General features: G+C 45.9%; 8 protein-coding genes across 8 annotated transcripts; 3 read left to right on the top strand and 5 right to left on the bottom strand.

Moving 5' to 3' along the window:
• Positions 1-5,402: 5,402 nt before the first annotated feature.
• On the top strand, positions 5,403-8,770 carry DFL_002473 (uncharacterized protein; the record flags this gene model as incomplete). Its single annotated transcript, XM_067631265.1, has 2 exons — positions 5,403-5,688; positions 5,766-8,770. 2 exons carry the CDS (start codon positions 5,403-5,405, stop codon positions 8,768-8,770), a joined length of 3,291 nt encoding a protein of 1,096 aa, XP_067493828.1.
• A 1,808-nt stretch (positions 8,771-10,578) lies between these two features.
• DFL_002472 (uncharacterized protein) lies at positions 10,579-11,288 on the bottom strand (the record flags this gene model as incomplete). Its single annotated transcript, XM_067631264.1, has 3 exons — positions 10,579-10,920; positions 10,964-11,037; positions 11,150-11,288. The coding sequence occupies 3 exons, from the start codon at positions 11,286-11,288 to the stop codon at positions 10,579-10,581; spliced, it is 555 nt and encodes a 184-aa protein (XP_067493827.1).
• Positions 11,289-11,421: 133 nt separating this feature from the next.
• DFL_002471 (uncharacterized protein) lies at positions 11,422-12,495 on the top strand (the record flags this gene model as incomplete). The annotated part of the gene is made up of 3 exons (XM_067631263.1): positions 11,422-11,481; positions 11,664-11,973; positions 12,122-12,495. 3 exons carry the CDS (start codon positions 11,422-11,424, stop codon positions 12,493-12,495), a joined length of 744 nt encoding a protein of 247 aa, XP_067493826.1.
• Positions 12,496-13,863: 1,368 nt separating this feature from the next.
• On the bottom strand, positions 13,864-14,322 carry DFL_002470 (uncharacterized protein; the record flags this gene model as incomplete). Its single annotated transcript, XM_067631262.1, has 1 exon — positions 13,864-14,322. One exon carries the CDS (start codon positions 14,320-14,322, stop codon positions 13,864-13,866), a length of 459 nt encoding a protein of 152 aa, XP_067493825.1.
• A 1,707-nt stretch (positions 14,323-16,029) lies between these two features.
• DFL_002469 (uncharacterized protein) lies at positions 16,030-16,711 on the bottom strand (the record flags this gene model as incomplete). The annotated part of the gene is made up of 2 exons (XM_067631260.1): positions 16,030-16,523; positions 16,585-16,711. The coding sequence occupies 2 exons, from the start codon at positions 16,709-16,711 to the stop codon at positions 16,030-16,032; spliced, it is 621 nt and encodes a 206-aa protein (XP_067493824.1).
• Positions 16,712-18,836: 2,125 nt separating this feature from the next.
• Positions 18,837-21,125, bottom strand: DFL_002468 (uncharacterized protein; the record flags this gene model as incomplete). The annotated part of the gene is made up of 2 exons (XM_067631259.1): positions 18,837-20,647; positions 20,717-21,125. The coding sequence occupies 2 exons, from the start codon at positions 21,123-21,125 to the stop codon at positions 18,837-18,839; spliced, it is 2,220 nt and encodes a 739-aa protein (XP_067493823.1).
• A 614-nt stretch (positions 21,126-21,739) lies between these two features.
• DFL_002467 (uncharacterized protein) lies at positions 21,740-23,169 on the bottom strand (the record flags this gene model as incomplete). Its single annotated transcript, XM_067631258.1, has 6 exons — positions 21,740-21,799; positions 21,868-22,395; positions 22,498-22,646; positions 22,714-22,775; positions 22,837-22,900; positions 22,953-23,169. The coding sequence occupies 6 exons, from the start codon at positions 23,167-23,169 to the stop codon at positions 21,740-21,742; spliced, it is 1,080 nt and encodes a 359-aa protein (XP_067493822.1).
• A 1,555-nt stretch (positions 23,170-24,724) lies between these two features.
• DFL_002466 (uncharacterized protein) lies at positions 24,725-26,485 on the top strand (the record flags this gene model as incomplete). The annotated part of the gene is made up of 5 exons (XM_067631257.1): positions 24,725-24,925; positions 25,012-25,266; positions 25,329-25,382; positions 25,451-25,537; positions 25,592-26,485. The coding sequence occupies 5 exons, from the start codon at positions 24,725-24,727 to the stop codon at positions 26,483-26,485; spliced, it is 1,491 nt and encodes a 496-aa protein (XP_067493821.1).
• Positions 26,486-27,926: the final 1,441 nt, after the last annotated feature.

The following is a 27,926-nucleotide window of genomic DNA, read 5'->3' as shown; positions in this document are numbered from 1 at the left end:
ATGACCCACAGTTGAAGCGCAATATAAAACCCTTTTTCTCCATAAAGGGACAGCTCACGCGAGCAATCGTGCGAAATCGGCATCAGTTTGGGGTGGGACATGGATCTCAGTGCACGTGTGGAGATCTGAATGAAACTAGGCTGTGGGCTGTGCTTCAAAAGATTTTCTATCAAAAAGCAGGGACCAATTTTACTGATGGCCTTCGGCCGCATCGAAGTTAAGTTTAACAAAAATGACCTGACGGAAAAAACGCTCTTTTGAATGCATGTTGACCGAAGTGGCTCTCGAACCAGCATGTTGGGATCAGTATCGAAGATTAATCCCAAGACATCAAGACATGGGATCAGTTTTCCTGAAGTTTCACCCTGTCCAATGGGAGCGCGAACGATTACGTTTGGAATATGCAGCCTGGTGGTGTCCCGAGGAAACAGGAAAACTTTTCAATAAAAAGAGTTTCAGATGAGGCGTGCCTGAAAGTCCCAGCTCTTTGGCAAGCCCAATGACGCTGCACGCCGCCTCTGATATTGACGCCCCGATGGCTAATATAGTGTAGGCTCCCCGGATCTGGTTCGTATGCAGGTAGCAGGCGACACTATGTACCTTACATACTACCTTTCACACAAAATGGTGATACAGTGGGTTTAGGTGGAAACTCCACAGTGTTGTCATCAGAGAGTGGGGGAAGCGAGAAGGAAAGGGATATGACGGATCACAACCGAATTCTCGGAGACGACCGGCCTATCCTCATGGGCTTTTTGGGTTCTGGGATGCGATTTTGACTATTCCTGTTTTGAGGAAGGGTCTTCTTGTTGAATTTTTTGCCTAACAGGATGGAGTAATTTCTTATTTTCCATGCAAGAGGGTGTCGTTTGACTGGAGGTCCAAGCGAAGGCGGACGGTTTCCATGCGCGCCACCAATTTGATAAACCTTTCTTCCCCAGCTTGAACCATTCATTTTAAAGACAAATCAGGTCTGGGGTAAAAGGAATGCGACGAACCAAAAAGGAACGGCTAATCCCAGTGAATGAAATTCAAGCCGTTTAATTGGTGCCGGGATATTGTGGGTCGTTGGACAAGCTGCAATCTCAGATTGAAAAACATGGTATTCGCCGCTTGCGCGCAATCTCGAACATCTCGATGAATAATCGGGGCTCAAAGAGGGTGCATTTTCCTTGCACCGTTTTGGCAAACGGAAAGCGCGTGAAACATAAAATGGCTTTTATATTGGCTGGTGGCTATGGTTTAAGGTTGAATATCGCGCATTTAGGCAGAATTTAGGCTTGCGAGAGAGAGGTTCGGATTCGCGGCCCCCACTCCCACTAGTGACCCCCACTTGTCGAACGTCGAGCAGTTCAAACAGCCGACGAGCCATTTTGTTTCGCCCAAGTTTATGGGACAGACGTATTCGGTTCGGAGGGTAGAAGACGAAGAATCTCTGGAACTCGGATGCATCAAATTCGACGCTCGGTTGTGGAGGGTCGTTTCCCAAAAAGCTCAAGCTCGAGTGCAGCTCGCCGACTACAAAATAGACAGTTACTTTGGACATTGCTTTTTCGGATCTAGTGGATCTCTGTTAATGTTCAGCCTCTTCCTTCATAATTGTTCGCATGTCCAGAGTACACACGCCAAAAAAAAAGTTGAAGATACATAATATTAAGAGACGACACCCTTAATATCGCTACATCTTGGTGCGGGGTCATGCACCATCAACGGAACCAAACCTTCCAGTGGGTGTGTGGCGTTCATTGGGATGCAGGCTGTGATAAACTTGATTCCTCGTGACGCCCAGGACTCCATGCTGCCAAGCAACACTACTTTGCATAGACACGAGACGGCCGGAATGTGCCAGGTTTACATACTATCTGCATCTCGACCATTCCCAGTGCTGCTGCGGCAGGCATTTGCCAAAATTCACACTCTCCCTAGATCCCTACAGCGCAAGGGATAGCAAGGATGATCTCGGATCAAAGATAACTTTGAAGTAGCGTGTTGACATATAATTCCTGGGAATGGGATTCTCCTTGGACAGGAAGACATCGATCGAAGGGAGCGTGCGGACGAGAGGCAGTTAATCCGATTGAAGATACTTCTTCGAGGGACAAGTTCGGATACAAGTATCCTTTAGATAAGATCCGCTGAGATGCAATGGTGGAGGCCCGAGCAGGAGACTAATTTTCTGGGTCACGGATCAACGTGCGCCATGTCTTGCATGGCACTTTTTGCGAGGGTCGTTTCGCGGGTAAAATCTCGCCCAGATCTTCTGGCGGTGGACTCGAATCTCAGAAGCCTGTGATTGTAGTTGAAATCTACTCGAGTACTCCGTAAGGGTGGTTGGAAAAGTTCGCGCAATAGGAATGAATATCCCTACATACGTCTACGCAAGTATACATATTGAAGGGGGGGATAATATAAATACAGCTACATTTGCATTGAATCTTTACCCCCAACTGTAAAGGATGGCTTTCGAGGCTGCATCGTCGGTGGCCCAACGTGTGACTGTTATGGTTGGGGCAGAGTTTTAGGGGTTTTTAAACGGGTAACCGGCCCTGCAAACTGATGTTGATAAATCACTACGTGTGATATCTGTCTCACGGCGTCAGTTGGGCTCCCGTAGACCCACCTGCCTTCTCAGCATCCGTCATCTCGTTATGGTAATGTCTAGTCTATCCAAAAAAAAAAAAAGAGTGACATCCAACATGCTTTGCATTGGCTTAACCTCAAAACGAAACGACACGGTTGTTCGACGCTCTGGATGGGGCGGGTTCTATGGTTTTACCATGAGATCCTAAGCTTCCAGACCCATAATATTTCTACGGGACGAGGTAGAGTCTTTTCCCCATAGAGGGTTGTAGCTGTTTCGGAAGACGAGGGTTTGGGAATAGTATGGCGGGAAATTTTTGAGTGCGGGCCAAGGATGAATTGCTAGTCGCAGCTTCCTGCTGCAATATCAAGCCTCCCTGGTATTAATTGCAGTTCGATACTTCAAGACTATACGGTGGATAGTCGAAGGGAGGATTGATTAATCTTGAGATTGGATGCGACGCAGGCTGGAGCTCTCCTGCCTATTCGACTACGAGTTTAACTACCGACCTTGCTTTGTAATTTATACATTAGATTGCCCTGCAGTGTTTGTCTGTACGTATTTTCCAGAAGCTGGAAAACTGAGGGCATGTATAGCTGACAGAACCACCTTCCTGTTCGACGCCCTCACACCCGTTCCGATCTTGAACCTCGGTCAGCCCAAGCCCCGAACCCATCCTCCCGCCCAGGGTAATTTTCCATCTTCGGCTATCTCTGTCAGGACAAGAGCCTGAGGTCTAATGCTGCCGTTTTGTTTCTGTGCCGCGCTGGACACTACTTTTTTATACTGTTGAGACCTGCAGTGCAAGCTAGCAGCTGCATCGAACCACTTTTGATATGAGAGCTTCTCCGCATTTGTGAATCCAATAATAACCCTCAGATCCTCGCCCAGGGCAATCTGCAGAAAGACGACCTTCCGGAACTCTTCTCCTTGTGGCCATACTCATTTCACTTACATGTACAAAGTACAGGTTAATAATTGATACCAATCCAGGACGCTTTGGAAAAACGCGAGTTTTTGGTGCTTTTGCTTCAAACAAGTCTCCGCACCTTCTGGCGGGTCGTTTTGGCGGGTCGAGTGTGTATGAATGTATAAATTACGACTACTACTCACTGGAGGGAGTATTAATGTCTAACGTGTGCCTCGGTGAGTATTTATCTTTTTTCGTTCAAGCTGCATATCGTATATCTAGACCATGGAGGAGTGCTTTCCAGCTCTCGCTTTTCGCACCAGTCTCCTTGCCCTGGTCCCGGTCGATTTCCCTGCCGGACCAGCCCATGTGCACCCTTATTCCTTTTTCCTCTTCGCGACAAAGCTCAAAGCCTTAGCACGTTGAAAAAGAAACGGGGCAGACACCACCTTTTTGTGGCCTGCTTCAAAACCAACGAAAAATTTTAAACCAAGAGGGGGCAAATAAGAGGACGGGGGCTTTGAGTTGCTATTACAGGTGGCCCATCCCGCTTTAATCGCTCGGAAACTCAAATGAGATGTAGTTCTTATTTGCTGGGTCACCTGTCTGTCACGCACCGCCGTCGATTTTCTCTAGCAGCCCGTATAACAACTTCTGGACACCCAGCACGCAGTTCCTTTGCGGTATACGTTGAATATTTTCCCGCTGATGTAGATGCAAAGTGGAGGTTGTTTGGACCCTTTCGTATCTTTTTTATCGCTGGGATAAGATTCGGTTTCTTATTCTTCAAAATATTTTATTTTTCCTTGTTCTATTCTTGCCACTGCATCTAGGTCGGTTTCCAATTCTCGACACACTGCCACGACATTACCTAATGCCTGGGATCTCTCGATCTTCTCTCATTCTTATCTGTAAATTTCCCACACTTCCAATACCCTTCCCTGTGATACCTCTCTCCACGTTTCTTCACCTTTTTTATTTTTATTTTTATTTTTATTTTTTGTTAATTTTTTATGCTTTGCGTCTTTGCATTTGCTTGTTCTTAAGACGACTTCTCAACCTTTCCAGCCATCCGCTAACGACATGTCCATGTGCATGCGCATATGCCTCAGATTCTTTTAAGAAGGCATAGCACAGTCATATTATACAACCGACGGTTTCGAAAACCCCTTTTACCTGTCGGACACCTTGCGGCGCCTTGGCCTTCTAGAGCGACGATAGAATAGTTCAAGTTCCAACAACCAGCATAACCGTGGCCGATTGTTGATGCTTTCTCCGCTATTAGTGCACGGAGCCCGAGTCGCAGTGCAGACATTAATAACCCCTCCTTTGCTTTTCACCTCTACCTTTTCGAACCTCACATTCCTCTCCACAATCCTGGAGAAATAAGAAGATCCAGCACCTAACTTGCAAGGCTACAATCCTATTCGACATCAGTAACGCATTCGACGATCAACCAATTTTGGCATCTAATCACATGGTCATCTGAGCAGAACCCGTCGAAAAGAAAACCCGCACTCAACCCCAACTTTTGTCACTTGTAGAGTTTTTGTGTAGCCACTTGAGGGAACACTTTACTTATCCTTACCGTGAACTTGGACCACTGTTGGAAGAGGGAACCCGCCGAATCCGACCCTTCGATAACTGTAATTCTTTGTGTTCCTGTGCATTGGTTGGCTACGCGGATACCTCGACGGGACACTTCATCGATTACTCTCATCCATAACTTGGAACTTCCTCCCCGGCTTCTAGGACCACGACTTAATTTACTACTTCTGTAGACATCCGTTTATCTACCGAATCCCGTGTAATCGAATTATTCCGGTGTAATTATCGTTGAGGAGGGAGGCGTTGGGATATCAGTAGTCGGTGGAAGTCTGGCAACCGACAAGGCCATTTTAACTCAGAAAAATGGCAGTACCACAGTACCAGCATGCGGTGCCGCCACCGGAAGAGAGGGGAAGGGAGAAAGATAGGGATTCCGAAGACAATTTGGTAGATACTATAGAGGAGGAAGGGCCCGATAAAGAAATGGTTGACGTTGTCGCTGAAGCTGGTGATGCAACAGCTGCCTCCCCTCTGAAAAGGAAACGAAGACGGAGTCGAAAGGGGATGGATAAGAAATACGAATGTACACACGCCGGCTGCGGAAAGTCGTACTCGAGAGCTGAGCACTTATATCGACACCAACTAAATCGTAAGTTTTGCCTACCGCTACTACCCTTAGAGCGTCTCAAATCTACAGCATCTAATTCCTATAACCTGATACTCTAGATGAGCCGAAGCAAATATATCATTGTAGTTATCCAGACTGCACACGCTCGTTTGTGCGACAGGATCTTTGTCTGAGACATCAAGAACGACATACCAACCGAGGTTCTCAACTCCAGCGGAAAGATATGATGCAAAACTCGAACGGGCCTGTTATAAAACAAGAACGGAAAAATTCGATCTTTAAAGCTTCAGCCTCTCCAGATACCTCAGGTGCGATTTTGAAGGACGAAATCCCGTCACCGAGCCTTGCTGTCAAGACTGCAATATCGCCTAGCACAATGTCAGGTTCGAGTACATCCAGCAAACAAGCCGACTCGAAAGTCAAAGCTCGAAAACCAGTCATTCACGATACGAGTAACGCTAGAATGCGCAATGAACAACGTCCTAGTGGTACAGTAATGTCACCGACAACAGCAAATGCTCGACGTGGCAGTGTAGACCTCTCGAGAAAGCCCGATGCTGGATCACAAGGACAATTTGCTGGCATGGGTGTCATAAATAACCAAGCACAGGCGAATTCTAATGGTAACTACAATCGACCAAAGCTGCAAACCAATATCACTGCTCCCAATATTGTTGGGCTCTCGATTCAGTCACCTTACGGCCCGCAAACCCCTCACTCAGCGAATCAATATATGCCATCCCCGCAGCAGCGACAGGCACAACAATGCCAAACCCCAACCGAGAGTACCAATAGTAACTACAATTCTGGACATATGCTTCATAACGGATATATTCCGCAAAATGCCTTCCAGCCATTCTCCCTACCGCCACCTTCATATCAAACCATGGCGCAGGCCCCAGCGAACCAAAATTTTGGTGTAACATCTCCTCCAGCGAGTAACAACTCTGCAGATCACAATGTAGGAAATGCTACTACAGCTGCTAGTAATATAACCCAAGCTGTAGTGGATCCAACCCAGTTCTCGGTTCCGGTGTTCGGCGGAGACAGCTACAATAGGTCGCCATTCATGATTACCGACGATTTTGCTGCTTGGTTATTTGAAGACTCGGCATTCGGTTTCTCACAAGCAGGTCGTTCCGCTAACCTGGCCGCGTCTTTCCTCGATGGATCCAATCCTTTCCTCAGCGGCCTTTACCTGGGAGACCCAGCCTTCCCCGCGCAGCACAATTTATATGGGACGCCATATCATCATCCTATGTCTGTTCCAAGCATCCTCGCTCCTCCTTCACCCCCACAAGAGTCGCTACTATCGGAGCACAAGCGTCAAGATCTCGTTGACGTAGTTAGCACTTACCCGGATTCTTCGATCCCTAGCCACTGTACTTCGCACTTTTCGACCATTGTAGGTCTTGTAAATGGGAACGGGGAAGATGATGATGTGTTCGGATTGAATACCATGCAGCTGTACATTTCGCTTTTCTGGCAGCATTTCCACCCGCAACTTCCAATTCTTCACAAGCCAACTTTCGCAGCGGACAAGACAGAAAATATTCTGTTACTCGCCATAATCGCAATTGGTGCCGCTTGTGTCGACCGGATTGCACTCCCAGAGCTATCGGCTGCAGCTGCAGATCTGTCATGTGTTCTTGCAATGAATCTAAGATGGCAAATATTCGATCATGCGGATTTCCGCCCTCCGGCAAAGTTGTGGATCTTCCAGGCATTGATACTTTTAGAGACGCACGAGAAGATGTACTCGACAAGACAGCTTCACGAAAGAGCTCACATTCATCATGCCACAACACTCACTCTTATGCGCAGAGGCAGTTCGTTGCAAGGGCGCTGTGCACTCGATTCCCCTCCAAGCATCAAAGACGAGAAAGCAAGTTCCTCAGGTCATGGCTCAGGTGCTTCGACTCCTGACGAATGGTGGAATCACTGGATCGTTAGTGAAGCTACGAAGAGAGCTGCATTCGCGGCATTTGTGCTCGATTCAGTACACGCAACTATGTTCGGACACTCAGCTGTTATGGTAGCCCACGAAATGAGGCTCGCTCTTCCTTGCGACGAGGCACTTTGGACCGCGACATCCTCAGCAGAAGTTGGTCGTCTCAAGCAGGCGTTGTACAACAACGGGGTCAAGCCGACTATGTTCTTGGAGGGCTTGAAGAGAACGCTTAACGGTCAAACGGTCCGAACCAACTCGTTCGGAAGAACCATCATCATGTCTGGGCTATTGAGTGTGAGCTGGCATATGAACCAACGAGACCTACAAGTCAACTCATTGGGCGTTGCCTCAGCTCTAGGAGGGAAGGACAAGTGGAGAGGCGCACTAACCAGGGCGTTCGATCTGTGGAGATCAGACTTCGATAAATCACTTCAATCCAAGATGCCGGCCGCAGAACGAGGGTCCCATGACGACGCAAACTTCTACATTCCAAACCATGACGACCCGGAGCACGACAATATTTTCGAATCACGGACTGTTTTGCATCACCTAGCCCACATGGCAATGCACGTTGATATCGTCGACTTACAAATTTATGCGGGAGCGAAGCGTCTGTTAGGCAGGTCGATCGGAGGAAACGACTCTACTCTAGCATCGAAGAGGATGAAAGATTGGGCAAATACAGCTAGGGCGAGAGATGCAGTTTATTATGCCCTTCAATTCTTGAGACAGGTCCTGCTACCTGCGGTACCAACGCTTCCAGGCGAGGATAGCTCATCTGCCGCTACCCTTTACGTTGCACGTGATGACTACCTGCTCAACAGGCCATGGGTGTTATATTTCGCAACTCTCGTTGTCTGGGCATACGGCGTCGCTCTTGACGGGCCGCTTCAGGCACCCATCTATATCCCGCAAACACAGCAAGAAAAACATCGTGACATGCGCAGTTACCTTGTCCGAGTAGGACACCGCGGGTCGCCTGACGAACTTTCCGAAATTGTAGACCGAAACCGCAATCTCGGCCTCCTCCTTGTTCTCCAAAAAATGTTCGGTGAAATGAGATGGGAACTATTGCAAGAAGCCTCCAAGCTCCTCGGCCAGTGCATCGAAATCTCCAAGGGTATTATCCCACCTGCAAAAATCAGAATCTAAAATCTGCAATGATTCAATCAATTATCCTTTTAACTCTACTTCGCGTATCTATATTTTAAGCCTTTACGTCATGGTTTAATGCATTTCATTCAATACCTCTTCTGGGCGGTCGGAGCTTTGTGTGGGTGGCTTCTATTAGCTTCTGTCATCTCTTTTTTGTGAAACCAAGTTTCAACATTTGGGAAAGTTTTCACAGGGTTTCTGGGGTTCTTATACCTAGCGGTTATCTTGAAAGGAAAAATTTTACCCACTAGCATATTTACAGCTATATCGTTCCTACATTTCATGCATTTTGAGTTGGCTCTTTGTGATTGTGGCTTCAACTTCTTCGTCAAGCATTTTGTCGTCTGGTTTTTGTCTTGAGATCCCGTGAGGCAGGATTCTTCTGGAAAACATATTTTTTTTACTTTTTTACTTTTAAGGCTGTGCATATTATACTGTTACCTTGCATTTTCACGCGATGTTCACGATTTTTTTGATAGCGGATGATGGGCACGGGGTCTTTTATTTAAATTTGTCTTAATGTTACATACTAGCATACCGTATATATTTAAGTATTGTTTAAATTTTATAACTTTTTCCCTTGCAAAATTCGAGAGATATCCTTGCTGAGTATACGAAGTTAGAATATATATACCCTCTTGTACAGCTGGTTAACGGTTGTACCGAGCTCCCTAGCTTTTGGTGTCCTCCGTAACCAGCATTTGTCCATTGGAATTTGCAATTTTAAATATCTCTTGGAGCCGTTAATGTTAGTTATTGACTCGAGGTTATAATTGATCAAAACTTATAGCAAAACTCTTTTTTAAAAAAAAAAAAGAAAGAAAGAAAGAAAGAAGTAGAGAAAAAGGCGTCACCCCTTATACCCTCGCCGCTACCTCCCGGCTAGCCTAGTTTAACGAAACCCACGATAATGGCGGATGGGGAACACCAAAAACAAAAAAATTGCAAAAAGTAGCTCTCGAACGGGGAGTCGAACCCCGGTCTCCCGCGTGACAGGCGGGTATCTTAAACCGTTGGACGATTCGAGATGAGTTTTTGTAATTAGATGAAGCTCCAAGGGTGAGGATTGGATATATAGATCTAGCCGACAAGATTTCTAGATGGTCTAGTCCTTGGTCTGAGGGCCATGGGTTAATTTCCTCACGAGTTTTACTCTCTAGAGCTATCTAGATAATTGAGAGAACAATGGTGCCATATAGAAGAGTCTTGGAGTGCCATTCTTGTGGTAGTGAGATGAAGAACGGTTATGTTAGGCAGAACATTGGACTGGTCCGAGCTCGAGATCTTATAAGACTCGCCAAAGCGTTTAGACGTGCAGAAAATTTTATTGTGTTGTAGACGTTGCATTCTTTGAGACTAGCGTTACACAAATACAACATCAACGCATTTCGTTAGACGATAGCCCCGTCGAACCTCAAGGGTAGTCTCATCCATTTACCTTTCAAACATCCTACGTGTGTATATATATGAACCTCCAAGATAGCATAAGACGTTGGTATGTTCACCCCATTAGAGAACAAAAGTAGAATGTTAATTTTAACAGTATATACTTAAGTATTTACAAGCCGAAGGAATAGGTGGGATGGCGAAGATTTTACAGCGCTATGGAACCAACCTGACTTCCCGACGACTCATAACCAACTTAGAAGAAATCAATTATTATTATTAAAGCAACTAGCTTCTAGAATATCCGGATCCTGACTTCCAAATTGCAAAAGAAGCTAAAATTAAAACCAGCGCTACAGCACCGAAAGTATCAACCTAGAACCACAACCGAACTCCGAATAAGCCCCAGGAATACCCCTTCACTTATCACTTGCGCTATCGACATTAACCACGGAGTTTCCCTTTTCCTTATCATCCTTGTCGTCATGCCTGACACAGGTGCTAAGTGATCGATCTCCAGTGGACCCAATAAGTGCTGGTGCCTTCTTGATGACCAGCGCACGAATAGCTGGAACACAAGAACAGATGATTGCGAGGTTCATCTCAACCAGACACCATAGCAGCCATTTGGATTGGTCTCTCGGTACCAAAGCAGCAGTTTTGTATTCTTGGACGTTCCTGAAACGGAGACCACATCCAATGCAGGCCAACGTGCCGATGCCGAAGGAAACGGTCGCGGTTCCCTTGGATAATCTTCCAAGCTATTGGAAGCGGCATGAGTCAGATGATAATATCGGTGGCAACGTTGATTGCGCCACAGATTTCCTCGCCTTTAATATGAAGTTCAACATTGCAAGTCGCCGTGGAGAAATCGTACCCTGAAAATTGCGTTTGTGTCAGCAAATTGAACGACCACGATTGGGTTATAAAAAAGCTAATTGAACGAGTTTCATATAATTAACTGGGTAACTGCTCAGAAGTTTAACATACCTTCAAAGGAGTGGACTGGGTTGCAGCGGAAGATGGCTGTAAAGGCCATAGTGGTTCCAAAGTGCTCGGCGAGCTGTGCGGTAGATTCAGTAGCATTCCTAGTCGCTGGATAATTAAAGAAGTTAGACATCGCAAGCATGATGTCGTAACTCCTCTTCCCAGCCCACTCGGAGCCCTGTGCAAGCCATGAGCAACTTTTAGCGACCGCTATAAAGAGCCCGAACATTTGAGAAGGGACATTGACTGCTTGTGTAATCTCCCTGTCCGACACTATGAGAGATGAAGTTAGAAACCAAAAATTCAACAGTAATCTAAGGGAAGAAGCTAAGTTGGTAGGTTAGGGCTGTGGTTTTAAGCCAATCGACTAGAGTCCAAGGCTCTATTGACAACTCTGAAGGTCATCTAAAAAATGATGCTAAGGCTAAAAGAAGTCGTTGTAATGATGGATTATTGAGGAGGGTAGTTTCCCGCACCGATGTTCAGGAACCATATATAATACCCTTCTGCACGTCAGCTTCGAGCAAACATCAAAGTTACCAAGATATTGTTCCACGCTATCCTCCCTTCAGCAAGCACTTTGCCTCTACTTGCCAGCCAATTCTCCCAGTCCTTTGGCGCTGCCCTTTCCGAGGAACATGTTCATATGATGAACTGGAGGGACTGGTACAATTCCATGACCGGCAAAGCTCTCGATTTCCACAGGAATAAAGGTCGAGAGTTCGACGAATATGTTGCTAAAGAGATGTTGCGCAAGCGTCAAGACTACGACTGGAATCCAGCGTACACCTACACTAGCAATTGGGGTTATCACTCTTTCTGGGCAAGTAAAAACTGCGACAATACCAACACGAAGTTGTGGTACTATGGCACCCTTGTGCGCACAATCACCTATGGCGAACATCCTTCCCAGAACGCCAGGGAAATGGCGTGGTGGCAAAATATGACGTGGTATACTTCTACGGTTCCATCTAGCACGAGCCAGTGCCACCGCTGGGATCAGCCAACTTGGAATTATCACTCTTCAACCGGCGATTCACAACAATGCAAGGACAAAATCTACCCAAACCTGGGCTGACCATAGTTCCTCGAATACCAACATCGGTTGGACGTCCAATAATGCTACCTACGGCAGTCAGACCGTCAGGACCATCTGGGACTGCCTTCTTAACCGTACCGCTGTCGAATACCAGAACGACCACCCCCAGATCGGCTTCAAGCCTGTTCAATATATACTTGATGGCATGACATTCTACCAATTTTATGATAGCAATAACTTCGCGTGGTTCCTCGGCTGTCCAGATGAGTGGTCACCCAAGAAAATCAAGCGTGGTCGGCTAGAAAAGTGAGACTGTTTACTGTGTTACAACAATAACCCGATTTGGGATTTCTTATCTGATAATCTTCACAATCCCTTCGCGGATGCTACTCCGCTAGAGTGGTACTCTAGCGATATTAACAACTATAATGTTAACCGGATCAACACCATCAACTTTTGGCCACCCAAGAATCTCAGAAATATCACCGTCAGCGGGCCTGGGCTAAGGCATTGGACTGCCAGGTTCTTTGATGACGATGATCTGCAATTGGGATGGGTATAGAAGAATACCGAGTGGAACTATCTAGGCCCTTGGCTGAATATCGCGGGTGGGCGTAAGGATAACAGTCTTTCAACCAACTAAAAAATGCCTCCATGGTATGGAGTCTGGGTACGAGACTACATCGTATCAAGATATTTTATTATGGAAGTAGGTATTTGTTTACGAGTACGGATTTGTTTTCCAGGGGGTTGGTTAAGGAATATGTTGCATTAGTGTATCAGGTGGATTTAAACTTCTAACATGTCTCGAGCACATATGTATATCCAATGTATATTCACATTCAGAAGCACTGCTGTGCAGTTTTATTGTTGACCTTCCAAGAATATATGGACTATTGTTGGTATTTAGTGACGAGGAACTTGAGAATTCTGGAAGCTTCTGCCTACCATCTAACTTAACAATTGTAAGGAATACAAGCGCTACTTCTAAGAATATGGAATACAAGCTGTCTAGAGCCGAGACTAAGAATGTGTATACACAAAAAGTATTGGGCACGAGACAAAGAAGTATGTTTTTGAAAACTAAACGGGAATTGAAGCCGTAAGGAAAGTATTGTATCAAAAACGACATTGGTGGAATTTTTATTTTATTTTTATTTTTTTATTTTTTTTTAAGTTTCGGAGAACTCAAAAGAATCCAAATTCGTAAACATTTCATCCAGTATATATATTTTCTGCGTTGATTGCCTTTTTGGTTTCTATCGAATGTTAAAGGGAATTCGTAACAATTTTCGATATTTTTTCCTTCCTTTTCATTTGGGGGTCCAGTAAACGCATGATGGAAGGAGACTTTTTATAAAACGTCAGGAAAAGAATCATAAGAATCATGTACAGATACTAGAGGCCGGGTCACGAAATCTTTTTGCAAAATATTGGCATGTATAACAATACCTGGGCGTTTCCCACCAAAGAAATAGAATTTGGATATATAAAAGTTGAAGCACAAATACAAGCCTCCAGTCGTAATACAAAAGTGGGGTATATGCACCTCAAGAATAAAAAATAGAAATGAAAAAAAAGTCCTACTCCAGAACACCAGTCCTCCAAGTCCGGGATTTGTGACTCATCCGGATCGAGGTATTGATATTTTTTTTATAAAACCACCCTTATTAACACCCTAATCCGCATCCTTCATCGAGATAGATGTGAACATTGCAAAAAGCATGAATACGATCATGAATATAACAATACCCGAAGGCAGATCCTGTGAAATACCCACGCTAGGATCCATAGTTGTAGCTCTCCGTATTAGTGTCTCTTCAAGCTCTTCGGGTTCCGGTTCCGAGATGGCGGATTTCTTATTGAACGCTGAACCGGCTACCGGTGATGGATCGCTCTCTATCTCTATTGTTCCTTCTGCAGGTGACCTTTTCACTGAAGCGATGACTTTGGGTACTGAGATGAGTCTCGGTAACGAGGCGAGGTTCCTAGTCATGATATCGAGGACCTTTGAAATCGATGTAAGATCCCGTTGGCCAACACTGAGTTCATGACCTGGCATTGAGAGGATTGGGAGAGATGTGCCTTGGAATGCCAGTGCGGCAACGGCAATAGCGAGATATTTTGTAAAGCGCATATTGCTTGTGAGAATTATATATGTTTGTGGGGTGTATAAATGCGGCTTTGTGGTAGTTGAGAGACGATACTCGGTATTTTCAAAGGTCGTGTCGATATCGATTGAAATATCCTTCCGTTGGAACTTGAAATTGAAAAACTGACTGTCTGAAAAAGACTGAATAAAAAGGGAATGTAATATAAGCTGGCTAGCAGCTATTGGGAAACCAGTCCGCAAATATTAAAATAGGAAAGAGACCGAAGGAACGTTGTGGTGAAGAAACAACCAACAGGCACAGCCCAAGAAGCGAACGTCGAACACTAATGAAAGAAAGGCCCGGCCTGGGGAAAGGAAAAGAAAGAGTGGACAGTGTCCAAGATTCTGTGTGGGCTGGGCGGTTATGATATACTGGCTATGCTACCATGGTCTTTCTGTCACAGAAGGAAAGGGCTAGCGCTTGGACTGACTGTGGCATGACGTCTTAGGGTTCAGATCAACACATTTCGTACATGAGATACATGCACACATGCCGTGAGGGTCACCAGATATGGTGACCATTATGACCTCGATGTCGGGATTTCCAGGTACCATTAGGTAGATTGAGACCTCCTGAGTCTTTGTTTCCATATGGAAAGGAAACATACACGGCCACCTTCAAGAAAAGTTGCTTACAATCCTCAGCTGTCAGTCCCGAGAGAGAGCAATTCATCTGCAACAACGTTTCCTTCATAGAGTACCACTAGTTCGCAGGCTGCGACATTCAACGTTCCCAGGAGCTCGGGGCAGTGAGCGTTCTGGAACAGCGATAACCGAATCCGCAGCACGAACCCGCAGCTATTAAGCAATTCCAAGCTGTCTTTTTACAGCTTTCGAGGGGTTTAAGGTACCGCCGACGTTTGAGGCTGGTTCAGCTGTGGTTCGTTTGACGTTTCACAGGCGCCGTGACAGGGGTGTTCATTACCATTTTGGGAATGGCCGGCTTAATGCGACGGCTTGGCAGAGTCAACACATTTCAAAAGTGCTAAATTCGTTTCAATGCAACGCGGAAACACTCTGCCTTAAAGATTCTGCATTTTTTGTTTCACGAGATCCTAAGATCGGGCGTAGCCGATGCTTGATATCACGATGATAGTGATCGAATTTAGAATTAGAAACTTCGGAAAGACGGTACTATCAAATCTACGGCTAGGCAACTCTTGTGCAAAGCTTGAGGATTAAAATAAAGATCTGGAACCTGTAAATGCTCCGACTTTGGAAGGAGGGAAAATTGAAAAGAGCTTTGCTCTGCACCCCAGGACTCTTTAATAAATGTTCGCAATCGCTAGACCGTTTCCGTAGCTGCGTTTCCGATAGTCGTCTTTTATTAAGAAATTTATCTACCCCAGGTTATCTATCGCAATCACTATTTACGTCAACTCGATCGAGCTAGGAAGAAAGTTTTATGGAAAACCAACATCGAAGGGTTTTGTTTTAAGGGGGATATATACAATCTGCGGAAAACGAAACGGGCTATGTACAGAACGGTCGCCATTGGAGCAGCAGCTGGAGCCAGAAAATAGCTCATGCGGCACTCACCCCGGTGTCAACCATGAAATCAAAATCGCAACAGGGTAATATACATGTAACAAAGGACAATCCACTCGCTACCAAGATAAGGGGTCAGGTGAGTAAGGATATTATTTACAGATTCCTCAGCTCGCCCTCGCTAAAAGCAGCTAGGCGACTACTCTAGCATCTGCGCCAGCTGAGAGACAAGATCTGAGTGAACTTGCCGTCGATGGAGTCGGTGGTGAGGAGACCGGGCTTGTTCATGTCACCGGTGACACGGACCTGGGAGTTGATGTTAAGCATACCATCAACACCGCATGGGGACCAGACGTTGGAGGTTTGGTCGACGTTGTCAGTCAGGCTGTAGTCAGAGTTGAATGGGCCGATGAATGGGGTCTGGGTGCTGGTCTGGCGGCTGTCACCGGAGAAGTAGTAGGTGGACTTCTGGAGACCTTGCTGGTTCCTCTGGAGGCTGGCGTATCCGCGGTAGGTGGCGGAGAAGATGCTGTATTGCCATCCGGCTGGGTAGCGGAGGTGGACGTTCAACTGGCAGTTCTTGCGGCTCTCGGTGGCTGGGACACCAGGGCCGACGGAAGCAACATATTGATCGAAGATCAAAGTGAAGGTGGATCGGTCAGAGGAAATCTGCTGAGCGACACTGCCAGCGGGGCAGCCTATGATATTTTGATTAGTATATTGAAGAAATATTTCGAGTTACATTATATGAGAGCTTACCAGTTCCACCAGTAGCGATGCTCTGAACCCAGACGGTCTTTGGGTCTGGGCCGTCAGCCTTGGTAGTTGGCGCAGCGGCGACAAGGGCGAGGAGGGAGGTGGCAATGACGGTAGCAGAGAACTTCATTTTGAATGATTGTTGGATATTCGAATTAAATAGATATAATCTTAAATATCAAGTATGTTATATAGAGAAGGGGTCTTGGATATCGATAATGCTTCTTGATCCACTGGTTGTGTCTGCAGAATGATTTGGTCAAGGAAGTGATCTACCAGGACCTTTTATAAATTTCTCGAGCCTAATCAGCTCAGCTAGAATCCAACAAAGATGTCCTAGTAATTCATCATGAAGTTCGGTTTTGGTAGTTGCCGATAGGCATGTGGACCATCAGCCCCTCAGTGTGTGCAACCTAATTACCCCCAGTGATGTCCATAGTCGGAAGTTGCGAACAGCTGGGTCCCCAGCCAAGAGCGTAAGTGTCCCTGAACTGCAGGCAAAGATATGCAGAATGCTTGCCGATGGCCGATTAGATACATGGTCTTGTGTGTTAATGCATAGCTTGCCGCTCCGGTGGCGACTAACTCCATGATCTGGATTTCTTCCCAATAAAATTTCAAGCTGAGCATCAACTACCTTCCCAATAAATGCTAAAGCTTAATGTTAATTGCAGAGTTGCAACGGCCTCCAGAGCTAGATAATCAGTCCTGTGGGACCTAAACGCAGACCCAATAAAATAATTTGCCTTCAAAGACATCTGATAGGAGACTAGGGTAGATACATCTTAGGCTCCACTGATTAGCTTGCACAAGACGCCCAGTGGGAAAAGGGCCGTAAAGCAAGAGCCATTCCCCTGTGTACCCGCCCCCTGCTCCTCGCCAAACAGGCATGTCGAAAGCCGAGTACGAAAGAGCATTCAGCTGAGCATCTGGAAATGTTCTCGTGCTAGCGAATTATTCAGCACGATGAAAATCCACATTCGATACCCCTTTACGAATTCGAGAGGCATTAAAACATTAGAAAAGTACTAGCACTAGGGCCCTTGGCGTTGGAGCCTCTAGTTGATGGCTAGTGCCTATGTAGATAGTAATAGCAGCGATTGTTTATCGATGGTTCCAAGCAGTACATTCTAGCGTTCCGTGTATGCAGAGATCTGTACCTTGCTTGTATCTTCCCCATCTTAGCAGGTACGCGCCCTTGCAAAGTAGTAGGCTAAAGTCAAAAGGTTGCAAAGCAGTCAATCTAAAACTAATGGCATAACATTAGGGAAACATATTGTCCTATCCGATAGAATCGCATTGTTCGGCTAGAATAAATCCGATTTCTCAATTAGATATGCTGGGAAAATAGGCCAAGCTGCACGTACGGCCTTATGATGTGTCATTTTTTGTGTTGGCATTCATGTGTCAGGTCAGGTTGAAAGCATGAGCTCGAGCCAACCCAAATGCCAAAACTCCACAATTAAAACTTCACAATCACCAGATTCAAAGGCATGGGCCACGGCTGTGATGATTGTCTTACTTGCAACCTTGCCAGCAGAAGCGGAGTCATGAACCGAACATTTTCTACGCCGCAAGAATCTGTAAACTAGACCAACTGCACCAGCTGTAGTCAAAATACTCGAATAGGAAGCTTCCATTTCCCTGGTTTACCAGCACGCCACATTCATGCGGCCTTCCTTCTTTGCTTTTAATTTCCCTAACTACCATAAAAAATTTCCTTGCTAAGCTAAAGCGAAGAAAAAAACACTACTACGGCCAGGCCATCTTGTTTCTTCGGGATCAGGTTTCTCCAGAGCAAGCAAGGCCCGGGATGGGGGGGCCTCCACAATTGCACCATCAGATAGGCACACACCTTCCTTGCCGCTTATATGGGGGAATAACCCACGTTTATTGCCTCACATCCTCAGCTGCTTCAATTCTGAAGATCCTTCCTTCTTTCGCTCAAATATACCGATTGATATGATGTCGCCTAATTATAAATGCAGAGATTTCACAATCCAATCCCTACTCTCGATGTCACATACCTAACCTGAACCGAGCAAGTGCTTATCCGTCAACAAATAACGAGGGCAGACGGCTTCCCCGACCCTAACCTTTGATATACATCCAAATGGAAAAGACAAGAACAGGGTGAATAGACTGACGATATCAAATGAGTGCTAAAAGTGAATATCAAAGAAAGAAAAAACACACCAAAAGTTAGTTTCCCCTGGCAATCTGATTGTAGGTATCGCAAGTTTGGTTTCGGAAAATCAGATATCAAAGCAAGCGTTTCTCCAGCCTCCGACATCACCTTCTTCAATTCTGCCAGTTGCACCCATGGCCTCTGCCTCAAACAAACCTACCAGGCTTCCCGGCGCGTACTCGCCATCGAATGGAGCCTCTGCTCTACCGCTTGCTCGATGAGCTCTCCAGTCAATGCCGACTTCAATAGGCAGCTCATTAGGAGCCGTCCACCGTGCCAAAACAGCACGAATAAATGTCGTCAAATCGTGGGGATTTGCAATCCTGGTCGCTCTCAATCTTTCACGAGTATAGATCATTTCTCGGTTCAATGACCTCAATCCGTCCTCTATCGCCTGTCGTAAGGAATTTTGCAATAGTTTCCGCAGCATGGATTTAATAATTGGCTTGAATAGCCAGGCTAGGAATGAAAACTTGCTCTGCCGAAGTGCGAAGTCGACTTTATTCAGTTTGACAGATACGCCCTTGAGGATGACTAGCTCGTCGATCGAGCTTTTGGTAAACTCGATGTCGAGGTATATGTCTATCCCCTTTTCGTCCAGTCTTACAGATGCAATGCCTTTGTCGGTAAAGTTAACCAGCCAATTCCGGTGGACTTTCATAATGTAACCCACATCCTCGGCTTTGAACGTAAAACCTTCGATTTTGATCTTGGCGTCGGAAGACTTGTGGGTCTCGGTTCTCTTCCAGCCCTTGAATACGTCCACTTCGTTGGTTGTGACGACTGCTACCCGGTAAGGCATAAAGGAGGACTGGTTTACAGTTTTTCCGGGTTCGAATATGATTGGTTCAAGCAAGACGTCGATATCGGGTGAGACAAGCGTAAGCCTAGGGATTGGGACATACTGGATTGTTTCTAATGCCAATGGGACCAAGACGTTGCCGACATCCGAAATCAGATTAGAATTGAGCTCGTAGCCTCCCGGCTTTGTTAAGGCGAGGTCCGCGATTGAAAACGCAGTGCTTCTGACAGATGTGATTTGTTTATCATTGTAAACGGAGAGCATAACTCGGTGAAGTTGTTTGATTACTCCGTCCACATCTTCTCGGAGTTTGTTTCCACCAGAACTGTTTATTTTCCTTTTCAATTCATCGTACCTTGCCTTAATTTCGTCCTCATCGGTAAAAAGATAGTCTGGATCCGTAAGAAGACGCCTTAGAGAATCGACCACTATGTTGATGATGTTTTCGAAATCCGGATCACTATCCTTATGCTCCAGAAGTATTTTAAACCTCTCTTTCAATATTTCCCATTGTTGGTGTTCACCGAATGATGAAATGAATTTCCAGAATAAATCTTCAGCTTGAAGGAGAGCCTTATTTGGTCTTATATCATCAGTAACCTCATCAATTGCTTCCTCCACGGCCGTACTATACGTGATGAGATAGTTCTTCAATAGTAGGGTAATTGTCGAGACAGATGTATCATAATCTGCGTTCCTTCTGAGGTTAAGAACTGCTTGTTGAACACGTTTCTTCATGGCATTCTTTCTCTCGGGCGTGATTTCCTCTTCTAGTGTCTCTTTCGCATCCTTGGCAGCCTTCTTCATACCTTCTTCGAAAGTCTCTCCGATTTCTTGGGCCGTGTTTTTCGTTTCTTTGTCGACTCGGGGTTGATCCGCATCGGGGCCTTCTCCAATGTCATCGACGAGTCTATCTGGCGGTTCTATCTCGTCTGCGACTTGCCCAATCGTCTCTGCAGCGGTATTTACACCGCTCGACAAGGCTTGTCGGAGTACTGTAACGACATCCGTGAACAACTTGTTGAAATCGGGGTTCTGGAAGATTAAAGAAGATATTGTGGAAAGGCTTGCATATGCTACACTCAAGATTAGCAAATGATCCTTCGACAGAGGAAAGATTTACGAAAACCATGGAGAATACTAACCAGCCTTGTAATTGGCGGTTTTAAAGTCTGTAGCCGCCTCGGTGACACCTTGCAAGTCAACATGTAATTGCGATTTTCGCACCGCCCATAAAAAGTTCTGAACCTCATCACCAGAATTCTTTGCCTGTATCAATTCGATCAGTTGCTTAACGAGACGTCGGTTCAAAGTTACAAATTTGCGCCCATCGTAAGTTAAATTTTGATTATCCTGTGCTAAGAGATCAGATGCAAGCAACTTTCGAAGTAGCACGACTGATTGTTCTGTTGATGGAAGATATCCTCTTGCTAGGGCTCGGAGGAGTAGGTATGTATGAAGTTTCTTATCTAAGCTCCGTTGATGGCCTGTGACTACATCAGGAGATATATGGTCCCGGTGCTGAGGAAGTAGAGGCTCTCGATCGCCTGACATGGTCGACATTGCGGCATTCGATTCCTGTACGTGCCCTAGAGGAATAATAATTTGGGAAAGGTTGATTGCTGGAATTAGGAGGGGTAAGAGGTGAATATGTATTGCTAAGAAGATGACGTGAATCTAGGAGTCCCGAGCGACGTCATGTCGAGGTCAGTGCCTAATTTGCAAGTCCAAGCTAGTGCAATATTGACTGTGATGTCACTATGCGGCAGCTTCCGGCGACGGGCGCAGGGGTGACCTTGTGGAACCCGAAGTTTCGGGTCAACACATCAACACGTCAACACATCAGTACATCGACGCTGTCTACAGTTCACGATTGACTTCGAATCTAGTATAGATCCAGTTTCTCAGTTGTTCCTGTAGAAATGTACCTACACAATCATGGACAAGTATCAGTGTGCCTAGTTCCGCTATTATGCTATATACAATAAGTCTACAATATAATTTTCTAGTTTTGAAATCGAATGCTGAAATCCATGATATCATCATCTCAAATTCTGTGTTACCTTATATCCAGTTGATACGCCCCGATGTGTCCGACAATGACCATTCTCTTGAATATCTCTGCCTAGATACTTATATTATCCATCTGGATACCTAGTATGGCTGTCTCATAGCCTCGGTCCGAATTTTCCTGATGCAGCGGATGTCTCTTCAATATCCTTGAAGTACTATGAACATTGGCCTTGTATTAGTACCTCATAGTCCCTAAGCTGAATATTGGAACGGTACGACTTACCTTGACAGTTTTTACCCGTAGTTCTTCTGTCGCTGCTTCGTCTACGGCCATAATGAACTTAGGATGCATCTGCAGAGCAGTTACAGTCCACACATGACTGACGTTCCCCTCCACAGCTTGCCTGACAGCTTCTGCCTTCCCTCTACCGTCCGCAATCAATATCACCTCTCTGGCATCCATAACTGTTTTAACACCGACAGTTACTGCATTCTTTGGGACGGTATCAATATTCCCATTGAAAAACCTCGCATTTGCCACAATCGTATCATTCGTCAATGTCTTGACTCTCGTCTTCGACGCCAACGACGATCCCGGCTCGTTAAACGCTATATGGCCATCCGAGCCGACACCACAGAGGAACAACTCAATGCCGCCGTATTTAGCGATCATGTTGTCATACTCGCGATAGTTCTCCAAGGAAGGCAAGTGGATCTGGTTAGGGGGTATATCCACATGCTGAAAGAGATGCTTGAACATGAACGAGTGATATGACTGAGGGTGTGATGTTGGGATACCAACATACTCATCCTAACATTGATAAAATCAATGTGTTAGCTGGAATGAATTCTTTATGTACCTGAGTATATATGTTGGAAAGTGGATGCTTTGGTTCATAATCATGATCCATACCATATTGAAAGTTACGACATTTTCAAAGCTGACTTTGCCACTTCTGTACATATCCACGAGGTTTGCATAGATTTGCTCAGGACTCGAACCTGTGGGTAGGCCGAGAACAAATGGCCGGTCCTTTGTTGGCCGGGATTCATTAATGCGGTCTATGGCCCGATGTATTAGTTACAATATATCTCCGACGATAGAGAAAGGTTGGATCATTATACATACGAACAATATATTCAGCAACCCACTGGGAGGTTTGCTGCTTGGTCTTCCGAATGATAAGCCGCCTATAAAAACGTGAGTAAAATTTAAAAGCCAAGATACGAACGGGAAATAGATCGGGCATACATTTTGTTGGTTATCAAAATACTTGCGGTTGGGTACGCAGAAGATAAGTCGGGACGGTGTGATGCTTGGTCAATTGATATCGGGTTTCGGGGACCCGCTTAAGTTCTAGACTAGACCGATATCAAGCCGGAAGTTCCGTACCAACTTGCTCGAACGGCACAGTCGGAATTGCCGGGGTAAACCGCCTATATGATATTCCTGAAGACGAGGATAACTCCTAGCCAACTTAAACGAGCGAGATCTTTCCATGCGATTGGCCAGGTCGGACGTCGGCTGTGGTCCAACATCACCCTTAGCCAAGATGCGGAGCTGGGCCTTTGACGACAAAAGCATTTTGGGTTGGCTCCACAAGGACAGTTAGAAACAGCAACATCTCTGTGTTACCTTGCCACTAACCAGCCTCGATTTTTCATAACGTTGGACCCGGCCATGCATATGTCATTCTGCTCGAGATTGCATACCCGGCTGAGAAACCTCATTATCATGAGATATATGGAATACATACAGCTGCACCTCTATCAGCAACATCTGCCACAACAGACGGCGCGCCAAGTCTTCTGCAAAGAACAAGTACCGAACAGCGAAAGAAAAAAACAAGGTTGCTTCGGGTGGACCCACTCAACGGCAACCCGATGTAACCGTTACCCAAATACGGCGGTCGAGCCCATCAATTTCGTCACATGCAGACAAACCCGCCAAGGTTTCTGCCTACGGTCCCATTCCGTGCATTCTTTTTACTGAAACCAGCATGGATTTCCACCACTTGCGAAGAGTTCGAGCATAAGCGAGTCTTACTAGGACAGGCATCTGACAGGTTTACCATTTGAGGCTTCCCTAGTCCCTACAGTATTGACTGTCGCGAGCACGATGGAAGGGCATCTCCAGATGCTTATCTTAAAAGTAACATCGATGGTGTCTCTCGCTTTATCTGTGGAGAACGCGATATTGGGGTAACCGCTCGCTTGGGATCGGTAGATAATGAGGGGGGAAAGCATGGTCTTTCGTCTCCACAAGCTACCATACCGAGTCAGTGGGGCTCTTGAGCCCTCGGAGAGTTGGAATAGTTGCATTGCGCACCGGATGAAACAAAGAAAACTGCACACGCGACAAAGAAGCAGGTTATATTACAAAAAATAACAAGAACTAGGTCCCACAGACCGCGAATTGGCATCCCATCCCCTCGACCGAAGTACACGATATCATGAAGCTTAAGCTTGCTCCGCATGAATATTTCTTGGAGATACCCGAGCGTTGAAGGTCGAATTGGCAACGAATACCAGGGCCTGGAAGCAAACTCCAGGGTCCCTGCACATGCATGCATGCATGCGAATTTACTTTTTCGGAGGGTAGGAGGGTTGCGACAGTCCATAGTCCATGGAACGAGTTGGCTGACCAAAGCTTTATTTTCTAAGCTAGAAAAATTAAGATTCTGCGTGGCAATTGATCCGATGGTGCGTAATATTGATATATGCGATTGACCAGCGCTGATACTAATCTGAGATAGTGACAGCGACACACTAAGTAAGCAGCTAACCATGCACGGCATCCAGTCTTGTGCCGTTTTCAATTATCAATTTCTGGTTTCTTCTTCCCTTGGTTGGTGTCACAGAGACTGTATCTTGCATATCCAATAGCAGGTACACTACGGAATTCCATGTGCCCTTGTTCAGACATCGCCAGGGTTCTGCTTCATAACTACCTTCCCCACTCGCCTCCTCCCTCGAGTTCTACATAAAACGTCTTCATCCTTCCCTCCTTCATTGCCATTTCTTCTCTCCGTAGACACTTTCACTTTTCCAAAAGAAGAGTCTCGGAGCCTCTGCTTGGCATTGACATCGCACATCCATCGACATCCTTGCATCAGCGCCCCAATCAACAACTACCTATCATGATGAGCACCGAAGCTCACATTTCGGAGAAGACTGGCCTTCCAGTCGGCGCGGCAGTCGAACATGATTCGGAAAAGGGCGCTCCAGAATATAATGAGCCGCCAACCGGTTGGCTCTACCGTGAACGAAAAATCGGCCCAATCACACTCCCATACTATGCGTCCCCAATTTCTCAGCTGCTTATCGTAGCCTTCGTTTGTGTAAGTCTCTTCCACAGTCGAAATTTCAAAATTTTCATTAAAATTCCATAATAATACGACTAACACGTGACGTCATAAACATCTAGTTCCTCTGTCCGGGCATGTACAATGCCTTGTCTGGGCTTGGAGGTGGTGGCCAGCTTGACCCTACCGTCGCCGATGATTCCACAGTCGCACTGTATTCTACCTTCGCATCCGTTGCGTTCTTCTCCGGGTCTATCTGCAACAAAATCGGTATCAAGGCGACGCTTTCCTTCGGCGGCTTCGGTTATGCATTGTACTCAGCTTCCTTCCTCTGTTATAACCATACTGGCAACCGCGGATTCGTCATCTTCGCCGGTGTAAGTAGCGTGCATGTCTGATGGAAATAAAATCGATGGGTCTGGGGCTAATGGGGCTTTAGGCATTGCTCGGCGTTTGCGCTGGTCTCCTCTGGTGCGCCCAAGGCACTATTATGGTAAGTTATCAGCTTAGTTTCCAGAGATATAACTATCATTCGGAATGGTTTCTAACCAACAACGGTAGATGTCGTATCCCTCCGAGAAGTCGAAGGGGAGATATATCAGTATCTTCTGGATGATCTTCAATCTCGGGGCCGTTATTGGCAGTTTGGTGAGTGGAAATCGGCCGATTAAGGACTAACGGAGGACTAACATGAACTATAAGGTCCCTCTCGTTGACAACATCAAGAATAAACATGGCAACGTGGGTGACGGTACTTACATTGGCTTCTTGGTCCTCATGGGTGGCGGCGCAATTCTCGCCCTGTTCCTTCTCGACTCCAACAAGATCATTCGGAAAGATGGATCTAAGGTTATTAGTGTTCAACATCCATCCTGGAAATCTGAGCTTTTGGGTCTCTGGGAAGTCCTCATCACCGAACCGTGGATTCTCGCACTATTCCCTATGTTCTTCTCCTCGAACTACTTCTATAGCTACCAATTCAACGCCTACAATCTCGCTAGGTTCACAACTCGAACCCGTTCCCTCAACTCCCTGCTATACTGGCTCTCTCAGATCATCGGTGCTGCGTTCATGGGATTTGCACTGGATACGAAGCGTCTGACCCGCATAGCTCGTGCTAGAGTCGGATTCGCTTTCGTCTTTATCCTCACCCTCGGTGTCTGGGGTGGTGGCTATGCATTCCAGAGGCAATACAATCGCGAGACCGCTGAGATTATTCCCAAGATCGATTGGCACGATAACGGATACGGTGGCCCCCTATTCTTGTATATGTGTTACGGTCTTTATGATGCGATTTGGCAAACTTACGTCTACTGGGTTATGGGCGCACTCTCCAACAATTCCAGAAAGCTCGCCATCTATGCTGGCTTCTATAAGGGCATTCAGAGCGCCGGATCTGCCATTACTTTCCGTCTCGACTCGTTGAAAGTTCCATACATCCGAATGTTTAGTAGCACTTGGGGTCTCCTTCTTGGTAGTTTGCTAGTTGCTGCTCCTATTATTTTCCTTCGGATTCAAGAACACGTGTCCGCTGAAGAAGATTTGAAATTTTCTGATGAGACTGAGTCTGTTGAGAAGTTTGAGCAAAAGGATTAAGGTCTTGGGGGTGCATTGTACGACTTGAAAGTTTTTCTCATTTTAGCGAAGATACTTTTGCTCTTTCGATACTAATCTAATGGCGTTTTAACGTTAATGTCCCACCTTCTACCGCTATTCTGTCGCACCTAGCCTAGGGATAGCCCTGCATAATGTTACAATGCGACACTCTACACATTCCCACGGACCTCTCTAGTGACTCGCACAAAAGACTCAAGTCATTTGATCCTCTCTGGTCACGATCTTCAAACGTTTCCCCTTCAAAGTTGCCTATTTTTAGCGTCGTTTTGTTCAATGGTCTACAACCGTTACTCATTCCAAGAGCTGACATGCATAAACTGTATCGCGGGTGCTGGGGCTATGCCGTTTTCTCCTTCACATGATCCTATGACATTGGCTTTTGTGTATATGCTCAACGATCATCGTTGCAAAAAACTTAATGGCCGGTTCGTTCTCGGAATGTCTCCAGGCTATACCCTTATTATCGCTAGTATAGGCTATTGTTAATTCCCGTGCGCCATGCATAGTACAATGTTAATATTCTCAATGAAGGGGAGATCTGGCGACTCCGTCCAATAGTTTGATTGTTGTGAGCCGTGTCTTTTTATATCAATATTGCGATGTTGCATTGAGGCGGCAGGCCCGAGGAATGGTCTCGCTGGCCGAGGCGACTACTCATCACGAAGAAACCAACCTAGGATGAATATTTTTCCATTGATAAAAGTCATCCAATTAATGCGGTTACGAGAGAGTATCCACGTCGAGATATCCAGGGGATTTTATCATGCCCAGACATCGTTGATGCTATATTGGTTGTGGCTTATATCATTCTTAAAGGCATACTCTACCCACAAATTAACATTGAAAGCGACATCCTCCCCTACCATTTAAGGATACAAAGCTTAACTTATTAATAATGCGGCCAATATAACCCCAATATGCCACTTCATGCGACATTAGGCTTCTCGAACCTCCCCGGAATAAGCAGTTCCTCAGCGAGGGCTGAGATACCATTAAAGATATTGTTGTTCTCCCTGATATATATATCTGAAAAGCAAAACACATGACCCGGCCAAATTTACCACAAAATCTGATAATAAATTCACGAACTAGTATCTTCCATGATCCAATCAAACGGCTGAGCTGACAGAAAAGCTGGAAGCATCAGCTAAAGAATCATCCAGATCCGAAATGCATCTAGCTAGCCTGCGGCCTGCCTGTTCAGCCCAATGGCCCCCATACCCCCTCGAAGGGCCCGCATTCAAATGCTTGCTTCTTGGTTGACTCTAGGGTCGTTACTTTAATGTATGTAGGTACCGATACAACATCAACCAGGGGTGAACAGTAGTCAGGGACTCGATGAATCTTTGTAAGGGGTGAGATACAGCATGTAAGCCGCGTAAGCCTTGGCTATTTTTGCTATTTTTCCGATTGGATAGGG

The sequence above is a fragment of the Arthrobotrys flagrans genome (genome assembly GCF_004000055.1).
Source record: "Arthrobotrys flagrans strain CBS H-5679 chromosome Unknown unitig_3, whole genome shotgun sequence".
Lineage (NCBI taxonomy): Eukaryota > Fungi > Ascomycota > Orbiliomycetes > Orbiliales > Orbiliaceae > Arthrobotrys > Arthrobotrys flagrans.
The sequence above is the reverse complement of the archived record's forward strand: the minus strand, read 5'-3'. Positions and strand labels throughout refer to the sequence as shown.